Source organism: Cebidichthys violaceus, unplaced genomic scaffold (assembly GCF_023349555.1).
Source record: "Cebidichthys violaceus isolate CVI_PGR_0920_01 unplaced genomic scaffold, fCebVio1.0.p SCAF_19, whole genome shotgun sequence".
Taxonomy (NCBI): Eukaryota; Metazoa; Chordata; class Actinopteri; order Perciformes; family Stichaeidae; genus Cebidichthys; species Cebidichthys violaceus.
In genome coordinates this window covers 11,444,988-11,466,323 of record NW_027176361.1, presented here as the reverse complement: position 1 = coordinate 11,466,323, position 21,336 = coordinate 11,444,988, and the positions used below count along the sequence as shown (strand labels likewise).

Sequence of the window (21,336 nt, the reverse complement as noted above, 5' to 3'; positions counted from 1 at the left end):
CACAAAAAGCTTTGATCTTGGTTTCGACCCACAACGTTGTATGGAGAAAGGGAGACCTGAAAATGTGGCAAGCTCTGAAGCCAGTACAGAAGAAATGTGCTTGTACATATCTAAGGTGGAACTTGGTCCATTATGTACAACATGGAATTCTATTTCTCATTCACCATCCACTTTACAGCCTGAGGTTCAGATTGGAGAAACAGTAGGCATTCCAAGTATGATTAAGTTACAATCAAGCTGCCCACAATATTCCAAGATTCCTGGCATGTCATCTTTATATCAGTCAGAAATTACAGTTTGGCCTGATAAGAAGTTATTGCCTCAGAGGTTATCCAGCAACAGATGTCCTTTACTCCTGCATTCAGACTATAGTTCTCTTTATGAGGGTAGTACAGGAATTTCAAAAATGGTGGACTTAACACCGTCCTGCTCCAGGTCTTCCAGTATTCCTGGATTCCCATCTGCTTTGAAACGTGAGCCAAATATGACTTGTCTTTTACCTATATGTCCCAGAATTAGCAGGATTCCAGGGTTAGCTTCTGCTGGAGCAGTGGATGGGTATGAAAATAATGTTTGGGACAGTTGTTCTCTGTGGAAGAAACATTTGCAGGTAAAAGAAGCATTTGTTTCATATATGCCTTGTGTTCAGGAGCAAGCCGTTACTGATACTAATATGGTTAAAGTCATGGTGGCCATGTTGCCAACATGTTCTAGAAAGGCTAGTGTTCCAGGGTTTCCTTCTGCACCATTGCACAAGGCTTCAGCTACTCCAAGTATGGCTAGTCTTCTCCCTACATGCCCCAAACAGACAATGGTTGCAGGTATGCCTGGTAGACAGGGAGTTATGGCATATAATGACAGCTGGCATATTTTAAGGGAATTTATTTTAGATAGACCATTTAGAAGTAATCCTACTCTGATTCAGGACAAGTCACATGAGGATAAAGAACATATAGAACATATGGTAGATATGTTACCATCTTGTCCCTGGAAGGAAACCATCCCTGGTTTTCCCTCTGTGCCAAGAAAAGAACCAATTATGCCCAGTGTTCCATTTGCACCAAGTCAAGATAATTTCCCAAGAAAAAACAGAGTCATTGGTTTAATCTCTAAGGAGCCAGTTGGTGCTCAAGGTGAGGGTTTGGATATAACCAGGCAAATTTTGATAGAGAATCCCTTAAGTAAAGGGGAAGTCTTTATTCCTGACAATTACCCAGGTGCAAGTCAGGATCTAGACAAAAGAGAAATATTAAGTGCCGTGGCAGTGTTTCCTTCATACCCTGTGAGAACCTGCCTCGTAGGTATGCCCAAAGGACCCCAGAAGCTGTTTTCAAATATTGTCAGTATTGTACCTATATGCCCTAAACAGACCCAAACTCCTGGAATGCTGTCTCAAAATCAAAACATTTCAGACAACAAAGATTGGCATGCCTTGAGGCGGTTGATCATCAAGAGACCAGAGAAGAAAACACAAGTTCACCTTGTTCAGTGGATACTGAAAGACACAGATATCCCTAACGATATGGTTGATATGCTGAGAAGTTGCCCAAACAAAGCCAATGTTTTTGGCTTACCCTCTGCTCCACAAGAATCCAGCATGGTTAATATAATGCCTTCATGTCCCATACACAGTAGAGTCCCTGGTTGGCCTTCAAAGACTGGACAGAAACTCACTTTATCTAGCTGCAATGAATGGTTTGCTTCTAAAATTTTACATTGGGACAGTCCATTTATCAAAAAGGAAGTACAGATTCTAAATACAGTTTTGTGTTTTGATAGAAACACTGCTGAAAGTATGAGTTTAATTTTACCCTCTTGTCCTAAGAATGTTAGTGTCCCTGGGTTTCCATCTGCTCTGACACTGACATTAACAGATGGCCCAACTATGGTGAATTTATTGCCAAGTTGTACAAAGGAATCTAGAGTTCCTGGAATGCCACGAAAAGACGCCGGCAAACAATCAGAGTGGCTAATGGAAAGTAAGTCACTGCTACTTCCTAGGGAGAAGTCGGCAGTTAAATTACATTTACTGGATGTTAATGTGTTCTATTCTGATTGTGATATGATCCTAAATATGGTATCGATATTGCCATCTTGCCCACAGACAGCCTGTTTACCAGGCTTTCCATCTGTGCCATGTCAGGTGTTAGCAGATATACCAAGTATGATCAATCTGTTGCCTACATGTCCAAGACATTCCAGCGTATGTGGAATACCCTCTAGATACTACAGTTATTCCGACGAGGCAGAATGGAATGTGTATAAAAGGCCAGTATGGGAAAGGCCATTAAGAAACCCAGGGAGACTGTCGATAATACATGATCATAAAATGTATTTTACAGAAAAGGCAGTGGTTAAGATTATGGTATCAATGTTGCCACCCTCTCCAAAACACTCATTTATTCCTGGAATTCCCTCAAAGGCAGGAGAGAGACCAGTGGAAGCTGTGATGAGAGAGCCTCAAAGCATGTTAAAAACTGTAGCCACTTTCCCAAAACACAGTAAAATTCCAGGCCTACCTGCAAAGAATATAGCAAAAGATTCCGATGGCTGGTATGTGGACAAGGATGTAGTTTGGAAAAGCTCATTTAATAGAAGGTATGGAGTTGTCCACCAAGATTTTTCAGTTAAGGATACATCATATAGGGACAAAGAAAGAATGCTGAGTATGCTTCCATCATGTCCTCGACGAGCCCTGAACCCTGGATTTCCATCTGCTCCACAATCCCAGGCTGTTGATACCATTGTGGAAAAACATCCAGACATGGCAAAGTTGCTACCATGTTGCCCACAACGGTCAAGTATCATTGGTTTCCCCTCAAGAGTGTCAGTTATTTCTGATTCTAAAGTAGGGGGCTGGCCAGTGGTGATGGTAAAGACGCAAGACTGCAGTTCATTTTACACAAAGTATAGTTCTCCTCACAAAGATATAATAATGGCAAGTCTCTCTCTTGAAACTTCTTGTCCAAACATTGCTCTCAGTTCTTGCTTCCCAACAGTTCCAATGCCTGACATAAACCGGTTTCCGAATATGGTAAATATTGTGCCATCTTGCCCAAAGAAAGCCTCTGTTCTTGGGGTACCATCCACGCTTGTGCACCATTCAGAACAGGGGTGGCCAGGAACAACGATAATTGAAAATGAAAGCGAAAACCTTACGAAAGAACAGCTGTCACTGGAAGAACATTACTTTTGTAAGGTTTCTGTCAGAGAGGGATCCAAACTGTTTGTATTCCCCAGCCAAGATGTACCAGAGGATGTACAACAAAGAATGCCAATAGAGTCATCAACCTGTCCCATCGTGGCCATTGTCAAAGACTTACCATCATCAAATTCTGTGGACCAGCCATCCTCCAGAGTTAATGGGATTAAGATGTTATGGGATGAGGCCAGTCCAATCAGATTTGACACAGAGAAAACTAAATCCGATGTGTGCTCAGCTTTGGAGAGGTATAAAGATGAACAGGGCTTTTCGATACCGTTTGAGGCTGAAGAAAAAGCTGTTCTAGAAAAAGGGTGAGTTGGAGTTGGAGTTGGAGTTCTCTTTGTGATGTCAGCAGTGTAGGTTTTTAAACATCTGCTTTTCGATTCTGTTTTCAGAAACTTGCATTGCAGAATGTGGCACTCCATTCCTGACATGCCACTATTCTTGAGTGTTAGGAAGAGGTGGGTTGCCTTGGTTTGCACGGTGATGCAATGAGGTGATGCATTTCCATAATAATGCATTTGCTTTATCTCAGCACCATCTGACTGCAAAATCTGCATTCCTTGTGTGTCATACTTTGTTTAGCTTTGAGTTACTGTATGTTGTGGTTCAGTTTTTCTTTCTTGTCACTTGTCATTGTGTCAGCCCCTGGGGTCAAAAAGATATTCAAGAAACTAAGATATCAATGTAAGAAAAAGGGCAAAGAAGCAGAGACTTTTGTAGTGACTGTGGAGTCATGGTTCCATGCCCATAGAGAGTCAGATAAAGCTTTGTCAGTCGAGTTAATAGACGTCATTACTAACCATTTATGACACTATGGATGAAGGGTGCATTAGATACTCTAAGAGTGGGTAAGTATGAGAGAGGCTAATAATTAGCCTCTGCTCTTGTCAGATTGATCTCAGAGTAGTGATGTGTGTTGCATGGTTTTCATTTATAATGTCCTCTTGAGGTAGGCGTCATTTCTTGCCGTTCATAGTAGTATTGTCGCTTTAGTGCTTGTGAGCAAAATGGTTCGCTATAGAGACCAAATTTATAACAAAACAGCAGCAGAATACAAGTGCAAGTCAGTTTGGAAAACCATCAATAAATATATAAAACATAAAAACCAACAAAGACACATTGAGGCTAAGAAGAGAGACAACAGAAGGATGAATTATTAAAGAAATATTTGTTTGTTGGAGACGAGTTCTGTGTGGGTGAAATTCTTGATTTACAGAAATCCAAAAATATTTCCATGGAAAGATCCAGTTCAACGTTTACTTTCAAGCACTTTGTTTTTTATATTTTACAACTCTTGATATTATATGAAATATTTTGAAATAATTTTTCATTCAGAAATAACGCTGGCTTTACTGCACTGGCTGTTATAGTTGTAGTTGTGGAATCAACCTGCTGTGTTGTTTTGTTTGCTTGTAGCTTTTCAACTCTTGTGGAGGGTTGTTTATTAATACAGGCTGTTTGGAGTGAATAGCATTTGTTGACATTGCATGCATTAGTGTAAAATACCTATCATAAGAATGATAATGAGTAGTGATATAGAGTTTTATTTCCAACATTGCTATATGTAAATTTGTTGTAATTATACTGTCAAGCACTGTTTACTTTCTCACCAATTGATTGAGGTACACTGTACCAGGCTTGCATTCTATTGTCATGAAAATATGTAGAATTACAATGTAGCTTGTGGGAAGGCTCTTACACATTATTAATTTCACATGGCGTCTTTCAATAGTAAACTTTGACTTTAACATACTTTAATTTACCTTCTCTTTAGACATGAAAACATGGTTTCGCTACAGCCATCATGCCCTGTTGTTGCTGGTGCAGCACAACTCCCATCCCAAACCCAAATAAATAATGCTGAGCAGCGGTTACAAAAACATCCCACAAACAGGACCATAGTATGGGAGGAACTACCAAAGGCACCTACAGTAAAATGTCAGACAGACCAGACCATATTATGGGAAGAGCTACCAAAGGTGACTACAGAGGCAACTAAAAACTCATCAGAAGAAGAAATGGAAATGACAAAAGAAAGGGTCAGTCTCTCTTCCATGATGTTAAACACTGGTGATGAAATGAAGACATATACAGAAGCTGGGATTGCAGATCAATTGCCAATACACCCAACAGTTAGCGATATATTTGAATTCACTGCTACTGCTAAACAAACAGATGAATGCCTACTGGACAGCAAGTCTGCTTGGGATACGCCATCAGAGGATAATGACATTGTGGATAAAATGTCTTCCCACCCTCCTGCACAATATGTGCCATACTATGTGAAGCCTGAAATGGAATACAAACAGTCCACTTCCTTGGTTGTCTGTCCTAGTGTGACAAGTATTGCTGGCATGCCATCCAGATTACCCACTAAAGAAAAACACTGGCTTATAGATCAAAAGCCAATTTGGGAGAAACAATCAAAAATTAAGGAGATATTACCGCCATATGCATTAAAGGATGATGAACAGAACAAGAACCAAATGGCTTTACTGGTACCCTCTTGCCCCAGAAAGGCTATAAATCCAGGTTTTCCTTCTGCACCACAATACAGTTTAGTTTTTTATGGGCCAAATATGGTGGATATTTATCCCAGTTGTCCAAGTGTATCCAGTATACCTGATGCACCATCTATCGATGAAGCCAGCAACAGATCATGGGTATCTCAGCAGGCTCCACTTTTGGAAAACAAAATGAAAACTGAACTTGTTGTAATGACAGCATCACCAAAAGAGAAGAATGAACTGGGAGCTTTGGTACCAACTTGCTCAAGACATCTTTGCATACCAGGCATCCCATCAATTACACAACTTGCTTTAGCACATCATGGATCAGATATGATGAGCCTTGTAAGATCTTGCCCCAAAACCTCTTGTATTGAAGGTGTTCCATCATTAATGGAACCGTTGAGCAAAAGCTGGGCTACAGATTACAAGCCCTTAGGGGTAACACAGACAAAACAATACATAGTTGTGATTGAAGAGAGACCTCACAACGATGACATGAATGATGACATGAGATCCATGTCAGCTTTAGCCCCAACATGTCCAAAAGAAGCTTGTATTCCTGGATTTCCATCTGCGCTGGAACCTACAGTAATCTATAATGGTTTTAGTAGGGTCAATCTCCTTCCATCTTGCCCGGCTGCATCAAGTATTCCTGGTTTACCTTCAATGCAGAAAGATGACAGCAAAAACTGGAACACTTTTCATCAGCCGTTATGGGAGAAGCAAATGAAAAAGAAGTCTATATTACTACTGGACAGCGATAAAATGGATAAAGACATGAAAGGAGTTGTGTCTCTTGCACAAAGTTGCCCAAGACAATCACTCATCTCTGGTTTTCCCTCTGTCCCAAAACCCAGAATAAATACTGTTGACATGACAAATATGGTCAGTCTTTCAAGCACATGCTCAAAAGTGTCACAAATACCAGGATTTCCATCATCTAATTCTTCAAAAGAATGGACAGTGAGCAGGAAACCACTATTTGAACCAAGATTAAAAGAAAAGCTGGTGTCATCGATAGACAGATGTGATGGAGATAAGAGAGCAATGAAAGCAATGGTTTCTCTTGTACCATCCTGTCCAAAAGAGGCAAGGACGCCAGGATTTCCTTCTCATCCAAATTTCAAAAACATTAATAGTGCACCAAATATGATCAGCCTTTTACCATTGTGCTCGCAAGTTTCCAAAATTCCTGGATTCCCATTAGTTGATGGGGATATAAGTGTAGGATTGGTAACAGAAAAGGGGTCATTACTGAAGAGCCTACCAAAGAAGAGGGTCATATTTGACACATCAAATAACAACAAAAAGATTATGAAGACTATGGTTTCCTGTGTACCATCCTGTCCTAAAGTGACAAGAATCCCTGGTTTCCCATCTATTCCAAACCCCAAAATGGTGTATTATGGCCTAAATGTAGTCAACCTCCTTCCTTTGTGCCCCTTAGTTTCTATCATACCTGGATTTCCATCAGTCGAAGGGCACAAGGAAGTGGGATGGTGTGCTGAACTGGGTTCATTGATGCACAGACCACAAAAGAACCTTCCGTTTAGGATAAACAGCTCACCAATTAACATAGACAAACCAAACAACATGCTGGCTTTGGTTCCTTCTTGCCCAGGAGCATCAAAGATTCCAGGCTTCCCATCTGTTCCCAAATACAATATGCTGAGTCTTGTACCTGTTTGCTCCAAAGTATCCAATCTCCCTGGATTTACATCCTTTGAAGGGGCCTCAAAATTGCAATGGCTTTTTGATCCACACACTTTGTGTAATAAACCATCAAAGGAGACAGTATTCATAATGCACAGTCCAAATGAAGACAGAGAATCTGCAAAGACAATGTTGGCCTTAGTGCCATCTTGTCCAGAAGCATCTAGAATCCCTGGGTTCCCCTCTGCACCTCGAACCAAATCCAAGATTGAACCCAATATGATACGTTTTGTACCATGCTGTTCCAGTGCTTCAAGTCTCAAAGGATTTGCATCCATGACTACAATCCCAAACACAGGGTGGCTAAATGAAACAAAACCAATTTTGCTAAAGTCTCACGAGAAAAGGGCAGAAATGATTTTGCCACTTACTGAACAGGACCAGCTATCTTGCTACAGCATGAAAAGCATGGTGACATTAGTGACATCCTGCCCAAAAGAAGCCAGAGTACACGGTTTTCCTTCTGCTCAAGTTGTAAACAGACCACCAAATATGGTCAGCTTATACACATCTGCTCCATGTGTTTCATGCATCCCAGGTTTCCCATCAGCAAGGATGCTTAGCTCTCAATGTATAAATATACAAATTAGGACAACACACAGCGAGTCCTTGTTTGAGAAGTTGCAGAATGAGAAGATTTGTGTCATTGCAAAATTCCCAGCCAAACATGACCAAGAAGAAATGAAGTACATGGTAGCAATGGCTCCATCATGTCCACATTTAACTCAAATCCCTGGGCTCCCTAGCATTTCACAATTGAATTCAGCAGAGAAAGAAACTGTGATCATTCAAGTCCACTGTTCTACTGGGAAGCATACACCACAACAATTGCCTAATGCACAGTCTACTCAGTCATATCACAAAGACCCAAGAATGCCTGGTGTTCCTTCCACATCTCTTAGCTTCCCCAGCACAGCACTTGCATATGGTGAGCCATTCACAGTGTGAAAAAGTACCTTTCTATATCTTGTTTCTTTTTGTGTATTTTACTATGTTTGCTTTTATGACAGACGAGAAATTCAAAGGCGGTGCAAAGCAAAACATAGACCTTTGTGTAGATAACGGGTAAGTAAAAGAGTCCAGTGCTCTTGCATTGTTTGCTGTGAAAGGGGTCAGTCTAGTGCTTGCCTAACATGGACTGTTTTGACATATATACAGTAGTTTTTCTAACTTGACAATACAGTGCATGGTAAACTTCAGTATCTCTGTGAATGCTGTAATTCATTAGATTTTTGATCGTGCTGCTGCCCGAGTTCTGTGGATCACACTGTAAGTTGTTGTTTCTGGGTCCTCAGCAAATCACAAGTAGAGAGGACAGTAGCAGAGGTAGCCCAGACAAAAGGGAAGGAACCATTGGACACATCAGAGCCAGTGGGAGTCTTGGGTTGGGAAGTATTGGAGGCAGAGGGAACGATTACAGAAAAACAAGCAAAGTCCTCTTTGTCAATAAAAGAGGAAGAGGCGTCAGGATTAGTTAAGGCTATTGTTGGTGTTTTCCACAAAGGGTAAGTGTAAGACTGGCCTGAAACTAATAGTGTGAAGCATGCGTCATAGTGTGCATCAATTATTGGTAACCCTAAATGGAGATATTTCACATTCCACTTTATCATACATCATGCTCATTCTATTTTTCTATTTAGATTTTGACATTTCAAAGTTTGGGGTAAAGAAAATAACTACAGCATTTGCATGGGAATTTATTTTACTTTCTCCAGTACTCACTGGTTTCTACAATTAGTTACATGTTTATTAAAACCATTGTTTTTGCATGGTTCCAGGTTTCATTCACTCACTCCAGTATCCATGTCTCACAGTTATGAAACAGTAGCTTCCATTTTGGGGCCGTCTAGCTCTACTTTAGCTGAAGTGGAGCACCAACCCAGGGCTGCCTCTTCTATGGATCTGAAAGACAAGACACTGACCCCTTCAGATGAGTTTTCAACACATTTCGCTGGCAACACTACTTCCATACAGAAGATAGAGGGCCAGCTTGAAGACATTCATACCAAACATAACATTGACAATCCAGCAAGTGCTGAGCCTTACATGTTGGACTTGGAAAGTGATCGATCAGCGTCTCCATCACCAACTACTGACAGTGATGACAGCTTTTTGGTTTGTGCAAGCATAAAGAAATGGCCACCACTGACTGAGTCAGATATCACTGAAATTTCAAAGGAGGATAGTGAACAAGTAGAGGAACAAGAGGCCTTTCTTGATCAATGGCATACAAAGGAAATATCTAACACAGGGCAGGACTCACATCGTACAGTGTACATTGAAAGCTTGTTAGCAAGGCAACAGACTGAGACAGAACAGGATGAGGTTAAAACAGAGTCAACTTCATCACAGCTGGATAAAGGGTGAGTGTTGGGGGACAATGACCCAGTAAAGTGTTTGGTTGCACGGTGTGATAGTGTATATGTTCTACGTTTTTGGTGATAACATTGTCTCTTGTTCTGCTTATGAGCGCTTGCTACTCAGGAAATTGTGATGGTCAACTATTTGTGATGGCCGTAAAGATTGGCATTGTTATATGGAATGGGTAATGTTAACTTTTTTAGTGGCGTCTTTTAAGTCTTGTAGACTTAGGGCGACTTTGTCTATGAAGTATGTGCTTTATATGCTGCTGTGTTGTTTCAATGATAGTGTGCATGTACACAAGTAAAGCAGAATATTGAAAATGACAGTCAGTTTTGTTTTACAATTTGTCATATGATTTGCTGACTGTCTCATTCAGTTGAGCATATTAATTGGTTGGAGATAAGGTGCATGGTACAACTATATGGCAAAAAACAGCAAATTCTGAAGCTTGTCCTTTCTCTTCCTTAAGCCCCCAACAAACAAACACGGAAGGAATTTCTGCCACTTCCCTGCAGCCTACATCAAATCAGTCACTTATAGATTCCAATGTTCACGGAGAGAAACTCATGGACAAACCCTCATATATTCAGAACATTAGTCCAGATGGATCACATGCTGGCATTGCTGTCCGAGGCAGAAAGCCCAAGAGAATAGTTCCAGAACCTCAACAGAAAAGGTTTGGTCAAGAAAAAGACACCATTCCATCACGACCACTCAGAAGGAAGGATAGTTTAACCCCAGACCGCAAACAAAAATCTGTTATTGTGTCAGTCAATCTCCTCCCTGAGGTTGTTCCAATCCAATCTCTCAGGAAAGATGCTACTGGTGAGATACAACCTGCCACTGCCCCATCTTGCCGGATAAAGAAAAGAGCTAGTAGCGTTCCTTGTGTACCTCAGAATGGTCACGCTCAAGAAAGTATTAGTGCTCAAGTATCTTCATACACAAGTGACTATAGACAGAAAGGAGAAGTTGAATCTGTGAAAATATCCATGGATGTTGTTGCGCCTCCTCGTGTGAAAAGAAGAGATCGTAGTTTGCCACCTGAAACTCCACAGAAAACTGCCCCTTGCAAGCCTCTAAGGAGAAAAGACAGTGTGACTAGAGAGACATTTGTTCCAAAAACTAATGACCAACAGGATTTGAAAGCCCAAATCAGCTCTGCTTTGAAAACTATGGATCCTGTTCCTCCTCAACCATGTAAGAAAAGCTCTGTTGTCTCAGATGCTCTTGAACCTTTACAGGGCATTGATAAACCCGGTCAAACAGCCACTGAAATGATCCCTTCACAACCAGTAGGAAGAAAAGACCAAACAATCAAACAACACTCTCAAGAAACAGATTTTGTTGGGAGTGCCTCTCTACAGACAGACACAGAATTGGTCTGCTCAAAGCACACAGAGCAAACCTCTCATACTTCAGAATGGCTTAAGAAAGACACTAATACATCTGTCCAGGCCTCTTCTCATGTAATTCTTCCCTCAGAAACAAAGGGAATTGAGAGCATCACACCAACACCTGAACCAGAGATGTTTCATGTTGAGCAAACTGCTTCTCTCTCAATCATCAAGAAGATACGTCTTCCACAACGTGGCAAGAAATTGCCCTCAAGCAAATCTGGCAAAATCAGCAGTGACAAGGAGTCTGTAAAACCAGTCCAGATAACAAACACTGTTAGGGAAGAAATAAAGCAATCAAATATTATTGGAGACACATCTGTTGATACGATTGACATCAACAGATCATCAGAGATAGCAGAAGCAGAGAAAGACAAACAAACATCTCTTCGTATGCCAAGGCCACGTGTGAGGAAACGTCTCAGTGACTCCCTCCCAGATGATGTTGCAGCTATGGCGAGCACATCCAAGCCTTCCCATGGAGAAGAGGGACAGGCAGCAAAGCAAGATGGTCCTTCATCCATTTCCTCAACAACTAAAGAATTATCACCTTTGGGTGATCAACCTTCTTCATCCATAGAAGTAGTGACTCACGTGAAGTTGAGGAGAAGTAGATTGATCATCGAGGGCAGGGCTCAAGTAGAGGATGGTCATATTTCAGAGAAGACACCAGGCGCTTCGAGCTTACCTGTACCAAAACCAAGAGTTAAGAAACGTCTCAGTGGTTCGTTCCCAGATGCCACTAAAATCTCTGATTCACCACCTCCCTGCCTGCCAGACACAGTAACTGACACCACTGGTGATGAATCAGTCCAACAGAATGAACAGTCAAGCTTGCCAGTTCCATTGCCACGGGCCAAGAATCGTCTCAGTGCAACTTATTCAGACAGCACAATACCGGCAGACAATGTATTCCCTTTAGAAATGGAATTCTCTCAGAGAAACCCAGAGGATACATCTGCCACTGGCAAGGAAACTAAGGAAGGCTCAACATCGCTGGATTCAAGTGTGATCTCTGAAGGGGGTTTCGTCACAATCCAAGGAGAAGATGATGGGGCATCGGAGTTGGAACGGGAAGTGTTGGAAGCAATGGGAGAAGAAGAATTTCCTCAGGTAAATGCTGTAGAAGATACTGAGAAAGGACTGGATGAAATCATTGAAGGCTGGACCTTTACAGAAAAACCTGTTGCCACAGATGACTCAGAGAAGGCTGCAGAGTGTGTGTCTGAGCAAGCGGACATTGAAAAGGTCCTGGGAGAAGAGGTTGATAGGTCTCTTGCTTCCACTGTTGCATCTTCTCAGGATGACTGGCTACATGTAGAGGATGATAAAGACAGTGAACCAGTGGAAATAAACTCAAGGAAGGAAATGAGGGACGAAGAGTTGGACTTTGGCTTTGTGTCTGTAGATGTAGATGCTGGTTGTTTAGAGGAAGAAAGGTAAGATTAGTCCGTAAACATATTGAATACTTACAACCAACTAACTCTCTACACAATAGAAATTGTCATTTCCTAATTATCTAACATGGTGTGGTCTCATCAACATGGTTTACAAAATCATCAATAACCAGACAAACGTGTTATCAAAGAAATTGTGGAATTCAATTCTCACTTTGCTTTGTTTCTGTGTGTTTCTCCAGGCAAAGGGAGAAGTCGCAAGTTGCTTGCCTCCACCAAGCCAATGAACCGACAACACCTCAGAAAAGGCCTGCAGATGGGGCTGCCTCTCTGGAAGTATGTTAAAGCTGCACCTATCAATATGTATCTATTAACAATTGATCAAATAACTGAGAATAATGTGCAAAATGTCGCTCAGAGGGAAGAATTATCATTGACTTATTTACAATCCTTCCCCAATATTGTCATTGTGTGTGTGTTCTAGGGCTTTTCGCCCACTCCCAGCTTAGTGACATCCAGTCAGTCTCTACTGGACTGGTGTCAGGACGTCACGCAGGATCACAAGGGAGTGAAGATCACCAACTTCAGCACCTCCTGGAGGAACGGCCTTGCCTTTTGTGCTATTTTACATCACTTCCAACCAGAAAATATGTAAGAAAGCTGTTGAAAATAAGTTGGCCTAAAGAGAGAAAGAGTGTTGTATTTTTCTTAACTTAGTTTTATGTGTCCTCTCTTTTTGGTTATAGTAATTTTGAGATGCTGGAGCCGTATGACATCAAGCACAACAATAAGAAGGTGATTGTTAAATAAAAGACCAACATTGCATAATAACTGTTTCAAGTGTTGGTTGATCTGATCTATATTTTTTTTACAAATTGCAGGCCTTTGATGGCTTTGCCGAACTTGGCATTTCCAGGCTGATGGAGCCTTCAGACATGGTCATGCTAGCAGTGCCTGACCGCCTCATTGTCATGACCTACCTCAACCAGATCCGCACCCATTTCACAGGCCAGCAGCTCAGTGTGCTCCACATAGCGAGGGATAGCAGCGAGTCAAGCTATGCAGTAGCAGGGGACCTGGAAGGTCAAGAGGACCCCGAGGCGACCGTTCGCTACTGTACCCAGAGGCTGCAGGAGGAGGGTATAAGTCTAGACACCAACGGGACTGCGGGCACCTCAGAGTCGGCGGACATTAAAACCAGGGATGTCGTACCTCCTCCCAGAACCAAACGGCTGCAGGTTGCTGGGGCTCAGCTACCAGTGGCACCCCCAAGGACTCATTTCCTGTCCAAGACTGGTTTCTCTCACGTCAAAGACGCAGATCTGGTCAAGAAGCGTAGGTCACAGCGGAGGAGTGGGTCATTAGAAGAAGGAGAAATATCGGTGGTATGATTCCTAATTGCCTTATTCATTTATCGCCTTTTTATTCTCGTCATTGCATTTTTCTCTTATCTGTGATGTATGAGGAACTGTTTTTGTCTGCAGGTTGTTGCAGGCCAAGAAGACAGTGTGATTACTCGGAGGAAGTCAGACACCGGTTAGATTCCATATATCTGCGTTAACATAAATATGAATGTATCCACCTTTTAAAAAAAACTGTTAAACACCTTTTTTTGGACATGGTGTTTTGGAATGTTTTTCCTTTGCTGAAACTAAAGTTGTTAAGCATGGCTTCATTCATACAAGAGGTATTTGTGTTTGTCTCACAGAGAGAACAGAGGCTGAAGTCGAGGAGGGACGACCAGAGGGCCAAGTCAGTCGCCATTTGTTTCATTGCAGGGTTGAATATCTACAAGTGACTCTTAACTGTCTGGTAGGTAATTGTGTTTATTTGTGCGTTTATGAATGTATCCAGGACCCCAGCCAGTATGTGCGGAGTCAGATAGAAGCCCTGGAATCGGAACAAAGTCATATTGATAACAGAGCAGGTGTGGTGGAGAGGAAACTCAGACAACTCCTGGAAACGGGTAAGTTCCTCCCACTTCAGATGGGTGCGCAATAAATGAAAAGCACATGGAATTCTGGGTGACAGTAATATTTAAAGGGAACAAGAGTAGAATTTGTACAAATGATTAACCTTAGGGAAGAACATCATTTCAAGGAATAATTTGTAATGTGAAGGCACTAATTAAACAGCTGTGGTATAGATATTATTCAGTCACTGTGAAACTCCATTATTCCATCGTAGGAAAGAAAGAGAAGGACTATGACTAACAAAGGAGGTTATACTAATGTGATCTTCTCCTGCAGGCAGTGACAAGGTGGAGGAGGAGAGGTTGATCCAGGAATGGTTCATGCTGGTCAACAAGAAGAACGCTTTAATCAGGAGGCAGGACCATCTGCAGCTACTGTAAGACATCCACGACACACACTGCTGGAAACATTCAAACACATACAATAGTTTAACAAAAGAAATGAGCTCAACGCTCACTTACGAGCTTTGAGAAAATAGCAAGCAAATAAAGCAGAGAAGTAGGGAAGTTTGAGACCACTCTCCTCAGATGTCGGACATGTTGTCATGCATCTCTTGTGATCGACAGGCTGGAGGAACAAGACCTGGAACGGAAATTTGAGCTGTTAAACAAAGAGCTGAGGGACATGATGGCAATTGAAGGTGAGACTTTACTGCTAAACACACACCGCTTCTACATCACAACACAGTCCACAACACCCAGCGCTGAGGTCGAACGCTCCGGCTGTAGCCTGTAGTGCTTCTCTATGATGTACCAGTGTCAGAGTATCACCTACAGTAGATTGGAGAAACAGACTGGAGAACCAGCACTAGGAGCAACGTAATGTACTGCTGAGGACGTATTTTAAACACCTAAAAGAAATCAATATCAGTGTCAGAGTACACTATATTTAGAATACTTTACCTTGCTGTCAGACAGCCCTCTCTGACGGGGAACTGAAGCCGTTATCTAGGCTCTCTTCAAAGGCACTAGACTCCTTTGACAAAACCAGTCACTGCCTCCATCAGTCAGTTTCTCTGTGTTATCATGTGACTTGTGGCAAATCCGAGCTAACCCTTCAAAACACAAAAGTCACACGATAACACAAACAAACTAATATTCTAAATATAAATTCTCCATACAACGTGAACTTAAACTGAGACAGATTCTTCTAGGTGTGTAGAACAGGTTTTGCTGCTGCCCCCGTGCAACCCCACTTCAAACAATCTGGACCATCTTTAAGAGCGGTAACATTATTATCCCCCCAAAGATGAGGATGCATAATCACAATACATAGTTGTGATGTCAGTAACGAGGAATTTCCTCTCTTTGATTTCCTTTTGCGTGAAGTCATCCCACCCTCCTCACTATTCTTTGTCTCCCTGTCCGTCTTTGTGGTGCAGAGGGGCAGAAGACTCAGGCCCATAAACACAGAGAGCAGCTGCTGCTCCAGGAGCTGGTGTCACTGGTCAACCAGAGGGACGAACTGGTCCACAACATGGACGCCAAAGAGAGAGGGTGAGACACACACTTCCTCTGCTGTTCTGTAGGGCGAATAAAGTCTTTGACCGGCTCTCCAGCTGTGCACACATACACACACTTACATGATGATGCAGCAGCTCCCGTGACTCTCCCCGTCTGTCCCTTGTCCTCAGGGCTCTGGAGGAGGACGAGCGTCTGGAGCGAGGCCTGGAGCAGCGGAGGAGGAAGTACGCCAAACAGCAGAAAGAGAAGTGCGTGATGCAGTGATTCTGTGAACTCTCCGGCCACCAAACGGAAGAAGGGTGTGAAGACGTGTCCGGTCCTCTTTTCACCTGCTGTCAGACTGAAGAGGACGTTCAGACGCAGTGGGGGTCCTTCTGAACCAATATGAGGCGGATGTATTTCCAACTTTTAAGTTTTTTGGTTCGCTTTCCCTTTTCAATGTCTTAAAATGTGCCGTTTTGGCTCCATTTTATGACCGGAGATCAAAATATTGAAAGTGGCGCTGTAGTGTTGTTTTCCCACAAATCAATGCGTTAAACTAAACCCTACAGGAGGTTCAGCACCCACCGAGCAGAAGAGGGTTGCACGTTTGGACTGTTTACTTTTGCTGTTTCTGTGCTGTGTGTGTTGTTGTTTTTTTAGTGACTGTTGTTACAGACTGTGAATCGATTGAAAGTGTGTACGAGACTTGGAGATGTCTGATACAGATGTGAGATGCCAAAAACAGGAGATGTAGTTCTGAGCGTGTTGGGATTAGACCCGCTGATAACCAAAGTCTAGTGGCATAGTTCATATTCACTCTCCATAGTTACAGGGATTCAGTGTTTCCTGGTGACTGTTAGTCATGACAGGCTGAGAAGTCTCAGTTTAGGCTTAAAGAAAGACTTAGCTTAAAGAATGACTGTGGTTTAGGATTAAAAAAAAAAAAAAAAGGATTTACAGCAAACACCAAAATTAAAAAACACATTTCTTCTCACCTTAATCTATTTATCAATGTAGATAGTTTTGGTGTGAGTCTGCCTTCTCTCCAAAAAGAACCAGGTGGCACTTGGCAGTTAGATGTAGGAACTATTTTCTTTCTACCAAACTACCCCCCCCCCCCCGGCGACCGTATCACTGCACAGAAGGCAGAGTGAGACGTGAACGTCCATGGCGTCCCCCTCGGCACCAGAACCATCCCGACTGATGAGCAGAACTACAGATAAGAGGAAACACGTGTAGCTTTGATTTTGGGGGGTGGACTGTCCCTTTAACGTTACAGAACCACACATATGGGTCCAGCCCCAGAGGAAAGTCCGCTGTGTGAAAACAGTTAGTCACCACAGTTGCCTTACTGGAGGATGTGCTGCATTGTTCTCCATAGTGATTCCATTGGACTCGTGTTTGGATACGTTTGCTGTTACAGAAGCTGTTTGGACACGAGAAGCAGAGTTCTTGTGTTTGAGATGTTTACGTCATATTGTTTGATGGGATAAAAGGCGAGGGAAGCAGCCATTTTAAATAACTTATTGGGTAGATTTAAAGTTTTACTATTTGTTCGAGTCGTCAGCTGGAGAAGCAGCCACGCAGATATTTGAACCAAAGCTAACGGCCCTCATCATCGTAGCATGTAGCATGCAGCATGCGTCTCCCGTCTGTGTAGAGAATGTTCACACAGCACAGTAGCATTTACCAGCTCTGACATAGCAATATTTATACATGTAGGATTTTGTATTTCACCTTTTTGTTCGAGAAAATGTTCTGATGAGGTTCAAGTTGTCTAAACACGTTCAACGACTCCAGCCTTTTATTTTGAAAATACCTTTTACAGACGATTTTGACCGTGATATTAACATTAGCTCAGAGTGAATTAAAGGAAGCGTCCTCCTTGTTTTTACTTCAGTTAGAGGTCGTTGGTTGGTTGTAGCCGCGCTCACCACCACTGGTGTGAATGAGTCTCAAGCTGTCAGAAGGATTGCTGTTTTTATTTAGTTACTGTTGCACTATTTGTAAAGTTTGGAAAATATAAAAGATTTGAATGCATTTAACATCTCATGCAGTTTTATTTCATATTGTATTATGTTTTACTGGCTCTAAAAATGTTTTGTTCAGCATCAGCATGTATTTGGAGTCAGGTTTGTGTCGACATTCCCTCTTCCTTCTTTTTCTGTGAACTGTTGAGAGGATCCGTGTCTTTAGCTGCTAACGTTCCTCTTTTCTCACCAGCTAGTCCTAACTTTGTCTCAAAGTATCGTCTTAACGCCCAATACTGTTAAGAAGTGTGAATAACTGCGCTGCATAAAAAAATCCCCTTCAAAATAAAAGCACAGGAAAAAAAAATTCAGGCAAAGGCCCACTGAAGACGGATCCGCGACTCAAAAGTGGGTCGCGACCCACCAGTTGAGAATCACTGCTCTACACAACTCATATATTTATTTGTAATATTTTGAGTATTATATCTAGTACTGTACAGTTGTATTAGTACTAATAGGGTAATACAAATAATGCATTTCAGTCAAATGAAAATTGAAAACACACTAAATCAGAATTTGCACAATATTTATTTTATGTCAGATGTCATAGACGCCAGGTTTCTGAATCATAAGATTATATTGTTTCTAATATAAAGATATATTGAGAAGGTTTGTCTTACATGTATTGCATCGTACTATTCAGGACACAAACATACAGTAATAGAGTTCACACTAGAAAGTTTGTTCAATGTAACAAACTGAACATTTCAGAATTCATATTCCTCATTCGACCTGAACCGTCCGTCTCTCTCTTGACTTCTGAGCGGAAGCAAAGCGCTGCTGACAGCTTCCTGTGTGTGTGAAGAGCTTCCCAAACCCACCGGCACAGAAGAAGCAGACGGAAACAAACTACCCCAGGAGTGAGACAAAAGCGCAGAGGAGTCCTGTAGTCCTCCATTCTTCTCATCTGGTCCTGTGGTCCTCCATCCTTCTCATCTGGTCCTGTAGTCCTCCATCTTCTCATCTGGTCCTGTAGTCCTCCATCCTTCTCATCTGGTCCTGTAGTCCTCCATCCTCCTCATCTGGTCCTGTGATCCTCCATCCTTCTCATCTGGTCCTGTAGTCCTCCATCCTTCTCATCTGGTCCTGTAGTCCTCCATCCTTCTCATCTGGTCCTGTAGTCCTCCTTCCTCCTCATCTGGTCCTGCAGTCCTCCATCCTCCTCATCTGGTCCTGTGATCCTCCATCCTCCTCATCTGGTCCTGTGATCCTCCATCCTTCTCATCTGGTCCTGCAGTCCTCCATCCTCCTCATCTGGTCCTGTAGTCCTCCATCCTTCTCATCTGGTCCTGTAGTCCTCCATCCTCCTCGTCTGGTCCTGTAGTCCTCCATCCTTCTCATCTGGTCCTGTGATCCTCCATCCTTCTCATCTGGTCCTGTGATCCTCCATCCTTCTCATCTGGTCCTGTAGTCCTCCATCCTTCTCATCTGGTCCTGTAGTCCTCCATCCTCCTCATCTGGTCCTGTAGTCCTCCATCCTCCTCGTCTGGTCTTGTAGTCCTCCATCCTTCTCATCTGGTCCTGTAGTCCTCCATCTTCTCATCTGGTCCTGTGATCCTCCATCCTTCTCATCTGGTCCTGTGATCCTCCATCCTTCTCATCTGGTCCTGTGATCCTCCATCCTTCTCATCTGGTCCTGTGATCCTCCATCCTTCTCATCTGGTCCAGAGTGAACACATCTTCTCTGTTGTCTAGGAGATCCTGGATGCTGCTTCCTGTGTTACAGCCCTCGATACCTGAGTAAAAGAGACTTGGAGACCTTTTCTTAACGTTAGTAATTTTAGTCTGGTACCCTAACCCTTCACCTAACTATAAAGAAGAGATAGAGTGAGTAAAATGAACAATCTTTGAATAACTGTTAATTAACTGTGTTCATGTTGTTATTAAGTGTTGACTTACCTTTGTCTGCTAAAGACATCTCGACTTTATAAAGAAAAATACACAACAGAATACCAACCATCACTCTTAACCTACCTCTGGTTTCTGCATCCAGCATCATCAATAATTACTCAAAAGGAAAATCCATAAATGGAGATATTTAAAAGCTCTGCTGCAGGATGCTACCTATCACCAACCCTGCTAGACGCGAGGGAAGGCTGTCTGGTGCTTCATCGGTCCTGCCAGACAAAGGTTTTACAATCCTGCAGCAAACAGGCTGCCGGTCTCAATCCGAGTCGCTGTCTTCAGCCGACTGCCAGTACCTTCTGTGTGTGGGGAAGCTGAGGCCTGAAGTAGAGGGTAGAGACCATCTGTAGTCCTCTATCCGGCTCTTCTTTGTGGAGGATCAGAGTCCTGAAGTGGAGGGTGCTGCATCCTTGTGGTCGTCCTCACCGTTCCTCTGCCTACCTGCTCCATGCGGTCCTCTTGCCTGGTCCTCTTGGTGGACTCTTCTGACCTCTGGGGGACTGGGGGCGGAGCCTCTTCAGGACACTCCACACCAAAACGGACAGAGAAAAGATTTTCAGCGCTAAAGAGAGTAGAAGTCATCTTTCGTCTCAACTCAAGGCAGGAACTCAGAAGTCGGTCACGTTCATGTTCATCATCTTCCTCCTCTTCCTCTTCTTCTTCTTCCTTCCCTTCCACTTCTTCATCGTAGAACATGTAGTCGTTGTCTGTATTAAACTACTCAATAGTTTTCAGGTAACGGCAACAACAACTCCTGATCAACCTCTGAGGACATTCACTGTCGGATTGATTGAGAAGAAATCACTGCTGATCAACAAAGCTTCTGAAAGGGTCACGCGCCGGAGCCTCATTGGAAAGAGCCGAGGCTCTTTGAAGTGAGTCTTTTTTAGACCACAGTGTTCCAGAGATATTCTAGTAATGAGAGTTCTTCGATTTCACATCATTCATTCAATAACAAGTCAACGCAGCAGCTTCTGGTGAAATTAGAGAGAGAAAATAAACAGGCCAAGCGGACAGCAACATGTAAAATGAGTCAGAAACAGCTGATACATTTTAAAGGACAGGATTCAGACATAATACGATTATAGATTCATGATAATTTATTCACATTCTTATTGTGACCGAGGTTAGCTGTAGAGTGAAGCACATGTGGTGTGACATCATCCAACATTCATTCATACAGATGGAAGATGCGCCGCTATCTATACAGTCTATGGCTGCTATACGTGACAGTATTATTGTGGGGATGTGGACGGCTTCTCCATACATGATGTGGTTTATCCATTATGATGCAACACAAGTCAACACTTTCTTATGAGTAGAGCTGCAGTTCACTGGGTAGAGTGGCTCTAATAGTTGTCATTGGTTTCCCTTGTTGTGTGAGGATGTTGCTG

At 42.6% G+C, this 21,336-nt stretch overlaps 1 protein-coding gene across 5 annotated transcripts in view; it reads left to right on the top strand.

Annotated features, from left to right (window-relative positions):
* ehbp1l1a (EH domain binding protein 1-like 1a) overlaps window positions 1-18,047 on the top strand; it is a 36,637-nt gene extending 18,590 nt beyond the window's left edge. Inside the window, exons 9-24 of one of the 5 annotated variants that reach the window (XM_068713657.1) lie at window positions 4,983-8,359; window positions 8,442-8,496; window positions 8,727-8,936; window positions 9,246-9,794; window positions 10,265-12,631; window positions 12,832-12,925; window positions 13,074-13,240; window positions 13,336-13,384; window positions 13,471-13,974; window positions 14,074-14,125; window positions 14,298-14,341; window positions 14,444-14,555; window positions 14,839-14,938; window positions 15,129-15,202; window positions 15,944-16,058; window positions 16,196-18,047. In XM_068713657.1, coding sequence (XP_068569758.1) covers window positions 4,983-8,359; window positions 8,442-8,496; window positions 8,727-8,936; window positions 9,246-9,794; window positions 10,265-12,631; window positions 12,832-12,925; window positions 13,074-13,240; window positions 13,336-13,384; window positions 13,471-13,974; window positions 14,074-14,125; window positions 14,298-14,341; window positions 14,444-14,555; window positions 14,839-14,938; window positions 15,129-15,202; window positions 15,944-16,058; window positions 16,196-16,289 — 7,963 coding nt within the window. In that variant the 3' untranslated portion in view covers window positions 16,290-18,047. Of the gene's footprint in view, window positions 1-4,982; window positions 8,360-8,441; window positions 8,497-8,726; window positions 8,937-9,209; window positions 9,795-10,264; window positions 12,632-12,831; window positions 12,926-13,073; window positions 13,241-13,335; window positions 13,385-13,470; window positions 13,975-14,073; window positions 14,126-14,297; window positions 14,342-14,443; window positions 14,556-14,838; window positions 14,939-15,128; window positions 15,203-15,943; window positions 16,059-16,195 lie in introns of all 5 variants that reach the window. The other 4 variants (XM_068713656.1, XM_068713658.1, XM_068713659.1 and 1 more) reach the window with 4 other exon arrangements.
* The last annotated feature ends 3,289 nt before the right edge of the window (window positions 18,048-21,336 follow it).